The sequence below is a fragment of the Bactrocera dorsalis genome, chromosome 3, assembly GCF_023373825.1.
Source record: "Bactrocera dorsalis isolate Fly_Bdor chromosome 3, ASM2337382v1, whole genome shotgun sequence".
Classification (NCBI taxonomy): domain Eukaryota; kingdom Metazoa; phylum Arthropoda; class Insecta; order Diptera; family Tephritidae; genus Bactrocera; species Bactrocera dorsalis.
Window position 1 is genome coordinate 38,319,331 of NC_064305.1, and position 14,896 is coordinate 38,334,226.

The window sequence follows — 14,896 nt, forward strand, 5'->3', positions numbered from 1 at the left end:
CCTCTGCTTCCCGCGGCGGGTACTGCGTCGAATACTTTCAGAGCTGGAGTGTTTTCATCCATCCGGACAACATGACCTAGCCAGCGTAGCCGCTGTCTTTTAATTCGCTGAACTATGTCAATGTCGTCGTATATCTCGTACAGCTCATCGTTCCATCGAATGCGATATTCGCCGTGGCCAACGCGCAAAGGACCATAAATCTTTCGCAGAACTTTTCTCTCGAAAACTAGCAACGTCGACTCATCGGTTGTTGTCATCGTCCAAGCCTCTGCACCATATAGCAGGACGGGAATTATGAGCGACTTATAGAGTTTGGTTTTTGTTCGTCGAGAGAGGACTTTACTTTTCAATTGCCTACTCAGTCCGAAGTAGCACCTGTTGGCAAGAGCAAGCGCCAGCTGCTGCTGAGCTATTATTAACTCGCTCTCGTTTTGCTCCTCTTTTCATAGTCTTACTTAACTCCCTCTCTATGGCTTTTTGGCTAACAAAATAGACGAAGTTTTCTTCTGCCATTTATTATCAATGAGTTATATTACTATATCATGATATGACCGCAAGTATAATAAAACTTTTTATGTTGCCATTTCGCATCTCATTATGACTACGAGTATATCGATACTCAGCTTATGCGAAACTTTCGCACGTTTCTCGCTGTGCTACGCAAACACACACTCTATACGACATATACACATGAACTTATATGCAATTCATTGCCAAGCGAATTGAGCCATTTGAACTGACTTTTGTGAGAACTCAAACTTTCTACTTTACAGAAACATGCTACTGTAACATACTTTTTGGCGTTGTGTGCTGTTTACCTGTAACAATTGAAATTATCGTGCACACATTCACGCACACAGCTGTATTTATTGTTGGCACCGATTTCACGTGAATTATTATATTGAGATTTTCGCAGCGAATGCCATCGGGATTTTTGTGAATATGTATGCCAGCAATTGTGAAAATTTGCATTTGCGCCTTTGCGTATGCCTCAAAATAATGCGCGCATGCAACGAGTGATTTCATAAACGCTTAAACTAATGAAAAGTTGGCGTAAACATTCCGGTAGCGGAGTCGAAAAATTATAACATCATAAGCAAAGGGTTTATATGTGCGCGGGTAATATGCGCAATCGGTTTTATTTTGCGTCAAGTAGTTGGTCAAACTGGATATGTGTTAGATATGAAGAGTAATAAAAATTAATGCAGAACATAAAATCAACACATTATTTTTATGTGAATTGCATTTTAAATAAATAAGTCAGGAAAATATTTTTTGTATGAAATTTGCCATCCTTCAAAATTCAGGAACAACAGTTCACAGAAGAGTTAGGTTAAGGTTACCGTTATAGGACGTCTAATTTAAGTTTGGCGAAAGAATGATATCAAATAGTAGTATTTACTACAAGTTATTCTAACTAAAGCAATAACTTCTACCTGATCCTTACTGACGAAGTTCTATGGAAGAATCAACTCATAATCAATCACAAAACTTTACCTAGTCTAGGCAATACAATACCAGTTTGGTTGGAGCTTCATAACTTTTACCATTTCTAATTTTGTTTTAGCAGAGAACGAATTATTTTCTCAAGGGAAAGTCCTTAAAACCGACACGGGAACTGGGTATATAAAGAATCATGCACTTTTCTGTTTACTTTCTATCTTATACATACATATATAAAAATGAATAGTAAAATGTGTTGGTAAGCGCATAACTCAAAAACGCCCGGACAAATTTTGCCAATTCTTTTTTTAAAATGTTTGTTGAGGCTCAAGGATGGTTGTTGCGGGAAGAAAAATTCGAATAATTGTCGGAAAACCCCTAAAAACAGCCCTTTTCTTTTTCCCATACAAACGAATGAATGTTTGTTTATTAGTAACGCTAAGGGAACGACTGAACCAATCTTAATGAAATTTTCAGAGAATGTTCTGTGTGAATCGGGAAGGGGTAGAAATAAAAAAAACTGTAAGCTTTTCGTGAGGAAAAGTCGGATAATTGGATTATTCCAAAAAGTTAATTTTTTCAATACAATTTTTCTTTTAAATTTTTTTTGTTTTGTTTTTCAATTATTTGAATCGTTCAAATTTGTCGTTTGCTTCAAAACTTTTGAAAATTGTTCAGTGAAAATGTTACGTGTGTTGCACACAAAGTGATCAATTACAGATTGAAATTTGTTACGATGCCACGAAGAGGTCGCGCTAATATCCGTCGGCGTTCTTTTTGGCATCAACATACATGACCGAGTACTCCCAGGATGCGATGACATACGTGCGGTATTATGGATCGCGGTCAATCAGCAAGCGATCGTCACGATGTCACAGCAAGACTTTTCAAGCAACAGCTTTGATCGACTTTATCTTGAAGTAACGTACATACATATTTATGGTGCTGTTAGATACTGGATGTACTCTCTTTAGTGGCAAAAGAAAGGTTTATCACACGCATACATTCTTCTTTGGATTGTGGATGGTGGTTACACCAGATCAAATTGATGAAATCATTTAATCATGCGGAAATTCCTGATGCAAAGAAAGATCCAGTATTATAAAAACCAATAAGGTTAATGGACCTTGCGGACACCACAATCCCACTTCGGTTTGTATGTCTCACAATAAATGCACGAAACAGTATCCACCTGCTTTTCTTTCGGAAACACAAACTAGAAATGATGGATATCCACTCTATAGACGTTGCTCACCAGACGACAATGGCAGAACATTCAGCATTAAATTTGGAAGAGTGAATATCGAAGTTGACTAATATATTCACCATTATTGTCTAATTCACATTCAAAACTCATATCAATGTTGAGTATTGTAGTTTGGTGTAATCGATAAAATACGTTTGTAAATAAGTCACCAAAGGAAGCAACATGGCGGTTATTGGTCTTGAACGATACGGTCGATACGTGAACTGCAATAAACGCTTTGTAGAAGATTTAATTTTGCAATTCATGATCCATATGCGAGAACATTGCTCTATTCGGAAATGCCTTGATTTTAGACTTGGAATGCATCGTTGAAGAAATGGTTACGCAGAAAGCAAGGCCAACCAGTAGATCCAGCATATCCAGGAGTGTTCTTAACTAATTCATTAGCACGAATTTACACAATCCATCCGACGACAAAACGACGATTGTTTCTACCTTCGGTTGCTATTGATAAATGTACGCGGTTCAACTTCATTTGAGTCATTGCGTACTGTGAATGATAAGGTGTGTGCATCTTTTTGAGAAGCAAGCCAGCAATTACAAATTCTGGAAAATGATAATCACTGGAATGCAAGTGAAGTTCACACACTTTTCGCGATAATCATTTTGACATATCCGCCTTCAAATCCGCTTCTATTATGGAATACGAACAAAAATGACATTGTCGAAGACATTTTACATTGTCTTCGCTAAAAATTGGAAAGGGATCAATTCCGGTTGATACTTTCGGTGGTTTGATATCAATTCCATCTGCCGGTTATCGATTCACGAAAGATGAACTCATCACGAATGTTTATCCGAACAATGGCCAAATTATCGTAACTACAATTCCTTGAGTGCTCGTGCAATGATAGCTGCAAAAATACCGATGTTGATGACTTAAACTGGAAGATTCAAAGTCAAATTCCGGGAGACTTGCGCTTATACAAATCGATCGGTCCAGTGGAATTTCCAAATACTTTGTAGAGGTTTGGTATGCCACCGCATCATTTGCGCCTCAAAGTTGGATTTGTCGTTATTATGTTTCGCAATCTACAAGCGCCGAAACTGTGTAATGGAACCCGACTGATTGTGACGCACCTATCAGATACAAGGCGGTAGAATGCTTGATTCTACGAATTCCTTTGAGTTCTATGTATTTGCCATTTCAGTTCAAATGGATTCCGTTTCCTGAAAACTATCTTTTCTGTACATTTACGCACCAAAACAGAAACCAAAAAATGTTGTTTATCAAGCTGCGTTACATTGAAAAAAAGAAATGATAAATTTAACTTTCTTTTCATTTCGAAACACATATGTAATTTTACGCAGGAAAATGGCTGCGGGGTCAGCTAGTTTCTAATAATCTTAAGTAAAATGTGAAAATATTGAATGTTGAAATTAAATGGGGCTCAAAGCGTCACTACCCTTAAAAACTCAGTTAGGAAGCAACTAGCTGTTGCTTAGAAATATAGTATCAAAAAACTTTAACTCAGAAAGATATTTTGTTCATAATTCAGTTTTTTTATTTATTATACTTTTTAAAAAATAAGATCTTTTAACACTTTATATAAAAACATCTAATTCTTACTATTATAAGAACACATGGCTCTACGTGACATGCGCCAATGTATTGCATTTTCTTTTCAGGCAATCAGGGAACTTTCCTCACTTGCGTGAACTTCTGCACATGGATCCATCGTCAGCTATAACCGCGCAATCGATGTACACGTCATTAAAGAAGAAGAAGCTCCAAGCACTTTTGTTGCTGTTGGTCTGAGGGCTTCAAAAATTACTGAAGTAATAGTTGATAGTCTAGGAGAAGTAGGATGGGAGAAGATAGGATAAGAGGTGATGAAATGGGAAGTGATGGTGAAGAAGGTAAAGGGGAGGGATATATAGCAGGAAAAGCTGGAGTTGGAACCAAAGCAGGAGCTGGAACTGGAGATGGTGCTGGTGCTTGAATTGGAGCTGGAGCAGGGACTGGGTCCGTTGTTATATGCAACGGCGGCAAAACCTGTAAGTATAATTGTTATTATTATCATATTAAGGGTTTATATTTGAACGAAAAATTTTATATGTAAGTACCGCAGCAATGTGTGTTAAATAAAAAACACACCTCCCAACACCCGGCAATGCATCGACCACTGCTGCCCCAAATGTTGCAATTGCCTGCTCTTCAAATTCTGATATCTCTACAGCTGAAGAGCATCCAACAAGAATCAGCGCGTGGGTCTTAACTTTACGCGTTTATCAATGCAATTGGTGTTTCCAGTGCGTTAACGACAGTGCGTAGAAAATACATTAGTTTTTGAAAAAACACACACCTTTTAAACTAACCTCTTTACATTTGGTTGCTGTATATGTTGGGTCTCCTATTGAATTTAACGCTTCTGCTAACTTCAACCACACAACAAGTTAGCTTTCCTCTTTGCAATTCAGAATGCCACTTGCAGAACATTACGTAAAACTGCAGCTGCTCATGCCTGGTTCTTTCGAATTTTGAATTCCTAAAAGCAAATTAAATTATTATACATATTTGCACCAAATTTAATAAATTTACAAAGTTACTTACTTCTCTTGGTTGACCATTTTTTTGGTTTGTTTTGTTTGTTTATTTACTTAAAACAGCTGGTTCACAGCAAAGTGCTTTTCACCTCATGCTGGTGAGTTTATTGTGTTTTTTCTTGTGAGGTTTGAGCAAGAATAACTTCACAACAAATCTCAGAAATCAGTTGTGCGGTTTTCTCAGGATAGGGCTGTTAAATAAATCTTACTACATGTGCAATGTTACATCTATTATATGTATGTACATATATTTTATAGAGTGTTAGACGTTTCCTTTTCGGTGTTATAACCATCGTGGCAAACTTTATATGCCCTGTTTAGGACATAATAACGGCACTTTATTCTTCGATTTTTGCTTTGCTTTATGGATTGTAAACCTTGTAATAGACCTTATGACAATACTAAATGTAATTTTCCATTTTTTGTAAGCTTTCAACCTAATCAGGTAATTGGGTATTTCAATTGCGCATCTTTTACCACACAAAAGAAAGCAAGCCGATTCATTAAAAAGGAATATAAATTAAAAAATATGATGTAAAAAATTAGAAAGAAACAGCTTACGGACCTTTCAAATGCTGCCGGTAAAACATTAGTATATATATATATGTATATATGTACAATCAAATATTGAAGGGAAAATTAAAAAAAAATACATCTAACAAAGGCAATCGTATTTTTTTATATTCCATACAATAAACTGATATTTTGTTTTAAGAATGTTGAAATACAAACCCTTCAAAGCATTATGAGTGCATTAAACAGCATCATTAGTCAACATTACAACGAAAAAGAGAAATAAACTGGTAAGGGAATATTATAGCAAGCAAGCTGCATATTATTTTACACACTTGGAGCTTTTGAGAAAGCAGTGGAATTGGTATTTTGAAAGGCATTTTTAGATATTTTTTAGAAAAACCTCATCGGAGCTCAGGTTCAGCGCATTTATACAGACGATGTAATAAATCCATTACAAACTGTAGTTTGTTGTAACTATAGTTTGGTATTTTACAAATGCAAATATTTGCTTGCTTGGCGCGCACACGACACATCTTTCTTCAGCTGTCAAATTGGCTTGCCAAATTTTAGCGCTACATATCTTAACTATATTCATAAATACATATGTATATACAAATAGTTAGTGTTTACTGCCCTTTCATGTACCATATGTATGAATATCAAATATCCAAACTAACTGTCTCTCGCTCTCCGTGCAACTAATTCTTTTCAGCAGTCACTGCTTTTACGCTGCTGTCTGCCGATTGCATTTGCTCAGCCAAAAATGTGCCAAAATGATAAATTACCGAATGTTAACTTTGCGTTAATTTTGGCGTATATCAATGCAGGCTGGCCGCCGCATACATTGACAAATGAATTGAAATGTCGCTCATACGTCATGACAGCTGGCATTGTAACAATTCATACGCGAATCATTTTCGCCATTAGCCCTCATTCACTGGTGTCAGATGCAGCGGGGTGGAAGTGTTTGCAGCGTTCATTGGTGGCAGCCTAAGGCCTAAGCTCCAAAACACACACACTCACTTTTTGGATATGCAGCCAACAGTTGCAGCAGTTCATTCTGTTTCTGTTTCAATTTTTTCTTGTTGCGGTATGCGCCGCGCTGATGATTTACTGCTGTTAGATTTAGTTGCAAACACACGCATGCGTTTTGTGAAGCTGAAAAAAAGTATTTTATACGGATCTCAAAATCAAAAAAGAACTTTATTGACAAATGGCGAAAGTTCGGCAGCGAACTTTTTTTTTCAAATTTTTCGGGTTTTGCGACTATTTGAGCAACAAAATAAAATTGTTTTTGCATGCTTTGATTGTGGATGGGTATTTTTTTTTAAATTATTTTATTTATTGGGTCTGCTTTTTCTTAAAGCCTAACAATAAGTTATAAAATCTTAAATCCATTAAAAAACTAGACAGACTCAAGCAAGTGATTGAGCTGTTTTGGTGATACGTTGCTCTTTAATATGCAGGCATATCTCTTCTTTTAAGTCGTGTTTGATCGCAGGAATGTACCAAAGCATTATCCAAAGGGTTTGGGTGATTTCGGAGTTTAGTTATATATTTCATTCTGTTATCTTCTACTTCTTTCTTTACCAAAGGAATACCAAGGTCTTTATGGATATTTTCGTTTCGCATGTACCATGGCGAACACTTGATTATTCTAAGCATTTTTGATTGGAACCTTTGTAATATATCAATATTAGTTGCACAGGTCGTACTCCACAGTTGAATGCCATACATCCAAACCGGCTTTATGACCGCATTATATAAGGGCACTTTGTTGTCTAGGCTAAGTTTGAAGTTTTTATTTAAAAGCCAATTTAAATTTGTAGCTCTAATCTCCATACATGTTATTTTACTAGAAATATGTTTTCTCCACGTGAGTCTTCTATCTAGGTGAATACCAAGATATGTTACTTCGTTCGCTTGAGGTACTAAAATACTCGTATTGTTTATTTTTACTGCCGGACACATCTTTGGTCTTAGCGAAAATGTAACATGCTTACATTTCTGTTCATTCACATTTATACGCCAGTTCGCTAGCCATTCTTCGACAGAACTTATATGCTCCGCTAATATTCTTGATGCGAGAATGTGGCATTTCTTACGGCTCACTATAGCTGTATCGTCCGCAAAAGTTGAAGTTAATACATTATTAGCTGTTGGAAGATCTGCTGTATATATGATGTATAGTGTTGGGACTAAAACACTGCCCTGGGGTACACCAGCCCTTATCAGTCGTTCATCAGATATGTAATCTCCCACTTTTACCATAAATTTTCTATTTTTTAAATAAGACTCCAATGTTTTATACAATGCTAAAGGTAAAATTTGTTTAGTCTTGTATAAAAGACCTTCGTGCCTCACCTTATCAAACGCCTGATCCACATCTAGAAATATTGCTGAACAGTACTCCCTGTGCTCAAATGCTTTCCTTATCTCGTTAGTAATTTTATTTACTTGTTCTATTGTGCCATGTTTCGCACGAAATCCGAATTGATGCATTGGTATTGTATTATTTTCGTGGAGGAAAGGAGACATCTTTGATAATAATATTTTTTCAAATACTTTTGAAAGACTGGGTAGAAGACTGATTGGTCTGTATGAAGACGGCTGTGTTAAGCCTTTCCCAGGTATATCTATCAAGATAATCTGCGACTTTTTCCATGAAATTGGATAGTATCCGAAACTAAGAATTGCATTGAAGAGCAAAGAGAGCACCTCTACAGCAATAATTGGTAACTCAATTAGCATTTTTGGGGAAATATTATCATGTCCCGGCGACTTTTTTGGATTAAGTTCTTTGATGATACCAATAATTTCAGAAGGTGAAGTCTTAACAGACTCGAGCGACTCTTTAGCTGTGTTGGGTAAGATTGACAGCTTAAAGTTGTTCTTTGGCAAATTGGATTGAAATACCTTCTCTAGGTGATTTGCAAAGCAATTAGCCTTTTCCTCGCCACTTCGAGCCCAATTTCGACCCAAGTCTCGTATAGGCATGTTGGAGTCAGTTGGTGGCTTCATGGACTTTTGGGCTTTCCAAAAGGAATTTTGCTTGTTTGAATTCGGACACAGCTTCTTTATACACATTTCGGTGTTCAATTCTTCCTCACGCTTAAACGTTTTTTTAATTTACTTACAGCAGATTTTAATTGAAGCTGAGTGGAAGGGGAACGATTTGTCTGCCATTCACGTCTTGCACGCCTTTTTTCATTCACAAGCATTTCAATTTCTCTGTTAGAGATTTTTCTGTAACCAAACGGCTTATAGATTTTGTTTGGTGTTGCTAGGACAGCGGCGTTGGTTATTATATCATTGACTTCTGTTATGCTTTCGTCAATATCTCTTCCTGTATTTATTTTGTACTCAATATTAATGTGGCTACTTTCGTATTTTTTATATTTTAGTCAATTCGTTTTATAAGAAGTTAGACCCACTTTTGGATTAACGAATGTGGGTTGTTCGCATAACTTTATTAGTACAGGAGAGTGATCAGAAGATAGATCAGTACATGTATCAGCTGTTACGTGCGATTTATCTATATTTTTGATTACAGCAAAATCAATTAAATCTGGTATTTTCTTACGATCACTAGGCCAATATGGCGGCTTACCAGGAGATATTATTTCAAGGTTATTGTGCCTATTTATAACAGTTTGATACAGCTGTCGTCCTTTCGGATTAATAAGACGTGAGCCCAGTACGTGTGTTTTGCGTTGTAATCATCACCAGCTAGAAATCTTTGACCTAGTGATCCAAAAAAGTCTTTACATTCGATTTCTGTAATTTTAAAACGAGGTGGACAGTATATAGCCGTAAGGTTTAAGTCACGACCCCGATTTTTTAGTGATATTGTTGTAGCTTGTAACTGTGGTGTAGCATGAGAATCTAGAGCATAGCGGTTTAAACGATTTCTAATCAGCACTGCCGTGCCACCATGCGTTTTTCCATCAGGATGATATGTAACATATAGTTTAAGTCCCGATATATTGAAATTATTTTTATTTGTTAGATGAGTTTCTAAAATAAGCATTATTTCTATATTCTTTTCAGACAGAAATCTGATAATCTCTAATTTATGTTGGTTAACACGTTAGCAAGCTCATTTTTTACTTAATAAATTTTGAAGCATTTGATTTTGTGATTTTATTAAATCTTGAATCATGGTTTGCATGGTAGACATAAATTGTGTCATACATTGTGTAAGATTTATAATCATAGTTTCAATACCTCTATTTGGAGGATTTTGCGGAAGTTGCATTTGCACAGTGTTGCCTTTCCCCACATTTGCATAGCTTCCTTGCATATTATTATTGTTAGAAGTAATAGGATTTGATCTTTTTTCTGAGGTTCCTATAATTTCATTACAGGGTGTTTGTAACATTTGGTTACGACGTGCTTGAATGCCCTGTGACAACTTCGATTTCAAATCTTTATATACAGGGCAACCTCTGTAGTTAACAGTGTGATTTCCTCCACAATTGCTGCATTTTTTATTTAATTTTTCTTTCTTAAGGGTGCATTTAGAAGTGGGATGTAAATCACCACATACCACACAAACACTGCGTAGAGTGCAATATGATTTAGTATGCCCATATTCTTGGCAGTTAGTACATTGTACCGGACCGTTTCTTTTATGTGGTTCTTCCACAGTTATTCGAATTCGGCAACAATTCAATTTTAAACATTGGCTGTGGTATTTTGTTTCTATTAAATATATTTACAACTGTTTTAAATCCAAAACCACATTCTTCCAATGCTTCTTTGACTTCACTAGAGTCTACGGCGGACTCTATACCTTTGATTACAACAACTAGGCCCTTAGAGCTCTTCAGTTGATACGAATAATTCTTGTTTTTAATTGACAAAAAATTTGACTATATCCATAAAACTTTTTTCAGTGTAGGACTGAATTTTTGTTTCATCTATATTGCCTTTTTTCAAAGGCACTATATGAAAGTTGTTAGTACCTACCATTTTGCTTAATTCAGCAACGAAGGCATTCCTGCTACGCTCGCGCAAATATATTGGGGGTGGGACCCTTCGCATCGTCGTCTGAATCACTGCTTAGTATAGCAAATCTGTTGCCATTTAGGATTTCAGGCTTTTTACCGTTTGGCGTGCCTGGTTGAAATTTTTTGGTATTGACCGCTGATTTAACTGGACTTAGTTTCCTTTTACGTTAATATAGCGATCAATACCAGTCTGAACGGACGGCTCTTTTTTGCTTGGTACATTCTCACCTTGCATTTTGTTCTCCTTCGCTGTCCGGGTGCTTGCTGGTACCTGCATACTGGTTGCTGTCAGCACATTTGTTGATGCCCGTTTGCTGTTTTCTGCTGCTTCTGCTGACTGCGCTTGCTTACTTGCTCTTTCAGCTGATCGCTGCGATGATGAGTCATCGCCGTTAATTTTGTTTTTGCCAGGTGTAACTGTAGTTGGCTCGACAAAGCTAAAGTAGGCATTTAAAGAATGCCTACGGCCTTGTTGGTGAGGCTGAATAGCACTAATTTTTGATTGTTTGATTGCTTTTCTTTTTTTGTTCTTACCTTTTTTTGTGCACAATTTGTTCATGTTTAATTATAACAACTTGTGTGCACTGTTTGCTATTTGTTTATTTTTTTATTTAATAAATTTTTTGTTTTTTAATTTTTTGTTTGTTTGCGTTTTAATCACAGAATTCACGGAGAGAATTAAAGACACGTCCGTACACCTTGAACACTCAAAACAACTAGGTCTTTAAAACTTGTAAAAGGGTGTTCACACACTAGAAAAAGCAGGACATTATAGTCCCGTTAAGAACACATTCGCAGCTGGTTCAGACTTAGTGCATCAATTTTTAAGTGTAAAAACATAAAAGTTCTTTCAAGCCTTAATAGTTGGAATCGTTTTCAAGGTGGGGTCAGCAAAATTGGTTTAAGGCCTTTTTGAAAGTACTTTTGTTATGAGAAAGTTTTTTTTAGATATTGGTTTTCAAGAAATAATAGAACGCTTATAATTTATTTATATAGCCAAGAATTTAACTTTGATATTATTGTTTATCTTTAATTGGGAGATGTTTTTAGGCAAGTAACCGCCGCAACTGGCTCGAATAAATTTTTGCAGCAATTGCTTATCTGCGTGGGCAAACAACATTCCATAACCCCACTAAAATAGTCCAAAACTATTAAATTGCACGATCTTAGAGGCTACGATACGAGAAAATACGATCACCAAGGGTTTACTTTAATCAATTGATTGCTTCGTAGGCTGTATGGAATGTACCGCCGTCTTGTTGGAATGAAAAGTCGTCCACATCAACGTCCTCTGTTTCAGGTACGAAAAGTCAATAATCATGGCTCTATAGAGTTCCTCATCGACTGTAACATTATAGCCAGCTTCATTTTTGATAATTACAATTTTAATGTACCAATCTTCTAAATACAGAGCATACAAAACCGTGACTAAAACGAGCCACACGTTTGATGGACGTTCGGTTTCATTTCTTTAATACTCTGCTCCAAAACAGAGTGGTGCACAATGTACGAAGTTTCTGAGGAGTCACATTTTCTACTAGAGCAAACGTGGTGCGAAAGCGATCCATGGCTGCTCGAATTACTGACTCTGCGATTATGTCGACGACATATTAGACGCGGTGCGTAATGTGACCGTGCCTTTATTTTAGTAATAAATGTGTACGATTTGCAAGCGTAGTTTCGGAGCAATTGGCAAGCCAAATGATTATGAATCGGGAAACAGCTGTCAAAAGTCCCAACTCTGAAAAAACAATTTTCTCATTGAAAACCACACGTCTAAACAAAACCTCTTTCTGTGTATAGGAGCTTATGATACAGGCAATTGTTTCTTAAGAACATTTTAGTCACGATCTAGAAAATATCCTTATTATATCTGCCGAAGTTTCAAGCTCAACTATTTAAGTTTTATACTACTACATAATTCATACCCTAGTCTTTATTGTTCTACTTATTATTATTCTTATTCTTTGCACTTGAAGAATATAGTTGCAGCAAAAATACTATAAAAGCAGAGGCATATACATATACTCCTCCGCGATTTCTAATATCATCTCAACTACGCTCGATTTTTTTATCATGATATCAACTACTATTTCAGCTGTCATCTACTTACCGCTGTCCATCCACCGCGAATTGCTCATTCTGCAAATACAGTTTTATATATGGCTGACGCGTATGCAACTTATAACGACAATTCAGTGCGCGGGGATATAGTCCAGGATATGCGGGCGATTGCACATAACACGTTTGTAGGCGGCAATCGCGATATTCGCGCTCACAGTAGGAGCTGCAATAGAAAGAAAGTAGGCGATGAATTAAATATATAAAATATATGTGGGAATATAGTAGATCGGTGGCAACTCCGCCGACGAAGATGGGTATGTGGGAAAGATAACGTTAATAAAAACAAGAATCAGTTCTCACGATTATTTCTTCGGTCTTCACGAACTGTAATTTAATTCAATATTCCTATAAATAAAATGCAATTTAATTATGATACCATTGTCAAGTGTAGTTTTGGTTAAGTGCTTTAGAATGTTGGAGGAGTGTTGTGGTACCGCCTTCCCACATATTTATATATAAAATGTCAAAGTAAATAAGGCGTTAGAAGAAAATGTAAAAAGTTTCACAAAATTCATTCAGCTTGAATAAATGGCAAAATAGATTAATGAAAAAAAAACTAACGAAAGTGCCGAAAAGGAGTACAATCAAATAAACACAGGCAGAAAGTGTGAAAACAGCCTGCGTTGGCGCCTCGAAATGATTTACATACATTTTTCAAGATATTGGGAAAATTGTATGCGAGTCGGAGCTCGGCAAAACAAAATAAAATTTCGAATACAGCGATAAAGGTAAGCAATAAAGCGTTGCATACATTTAGGCGTGCGCCCGTTTTCCACAGTTTTGCTTTCGCCATATTTTACAGCACATGTAAAGCAATTTCACTTGAAAGTGCTTAATTTGAAGAAACCTTTTAGCGAACACCTTCAACAAATGATTTTAATGTTGGTGGAAATGTAAAATTTATAAATAACCTGAGAAGTACTTAGACTACAGGAAAGAATTCGTGAAAATATAAACACATATATGTATGCAGAGACACTTATATACGAATATTGATGATTTTTGACAATATGAAGAACGCTTTCATATTATGAGAAGAAGAAATAAGTTGGTTACTCCGTTTATTTTTTGTGACAATAAACTTAAATAATTATATTTTAATTTGTAAAGTATGTAAATAATTTGCTGAAGTAAATAAGTTTCGTTGAAACGGCCGCTATTCTGTAGGCGCATTTAACTAAACTAATGGAAAAATGGAACAACAATATACTTGTGTATATGTACATTTTAAACAAAATAATTTTGTTAATAAAACGAATTAATTTTGTTTTGACAGTAATGAGGGAACACTATGTAAGGTTTTTATTGAAGTTCTACTTTATTTTAAGTTTTTTAAATATTCGAGTTTTTTATCAACCACTTATCGCGAAAATATTTTAAATTTATTAAGCACTGTAAAGATATTAGGGAACAGTGGCTTCTAATTTCTTTGTAAGGGTGTATTTAAATGATCATCGAGACGAGCTGCATCGATTTAGCCCTGTCCGTCTGTATATACTGGATCTGGTCTTTCATAAAATGATCATTTGTTGGAATCCACAATTTTTGCGTATAGCTTCCACACAAACTGACTGATCGAACTCGGGTCCCTGTATAGAACTTTTTGATTTGACAAATTATCTCAACGATATTTTTCATAGACTATTATTAAAGGCATCGCTACACTCTCTGAACATACATATTGTACAAATCGGACTAGGTCAGCATATAGCTTTTTCAAAAACGAAGAAGAATGTCTTTTTATACCTTTTTTTTCTGTAAAAAAAAAACAATTGTGAATAGTATTATAGCTTCAGTGCAGCCGAGGTCAACGTTTTTTCTTGTTTTTAATAGAACAAAATATTGGAAGAAATATATAAATATCCTTCACATTACAACAACATATCCTTAGAATGAATTAAATAAAGTTGATTGATTTTTAAGATTACTTATTATTTTGTACATTTATTGCCATAAAGTACCATTTGCAGCTCAATATAAATGCTCA

At 35.8% G+C, this 14,896-nt stretch overlaps 1 protein-coding gene across 2 annotated transcripts in view; it reads right to left on the reverse strand.

Moving 5' to 3' along the window:
* Positions 1-14,896, reverse strand: part of LOC115066614 (uncharacterized) — a 317,677-nt gene that overhangs the window by 44,745 nt on the left and 258,036 nt on the right. For both annotated transcript variants that reach the window (XM_049452080.1, XM_049452081.1), the window contains exon 6: positions 12,899-13,072. In XM_049452080.1, coding sequence (XP_049308037.1) covers positions 12,899-13,072 — 174 coding nt within the window. The remainder of the gene's footprint in view (positions 1-12,898; positions 13,073-14,896) is intronic.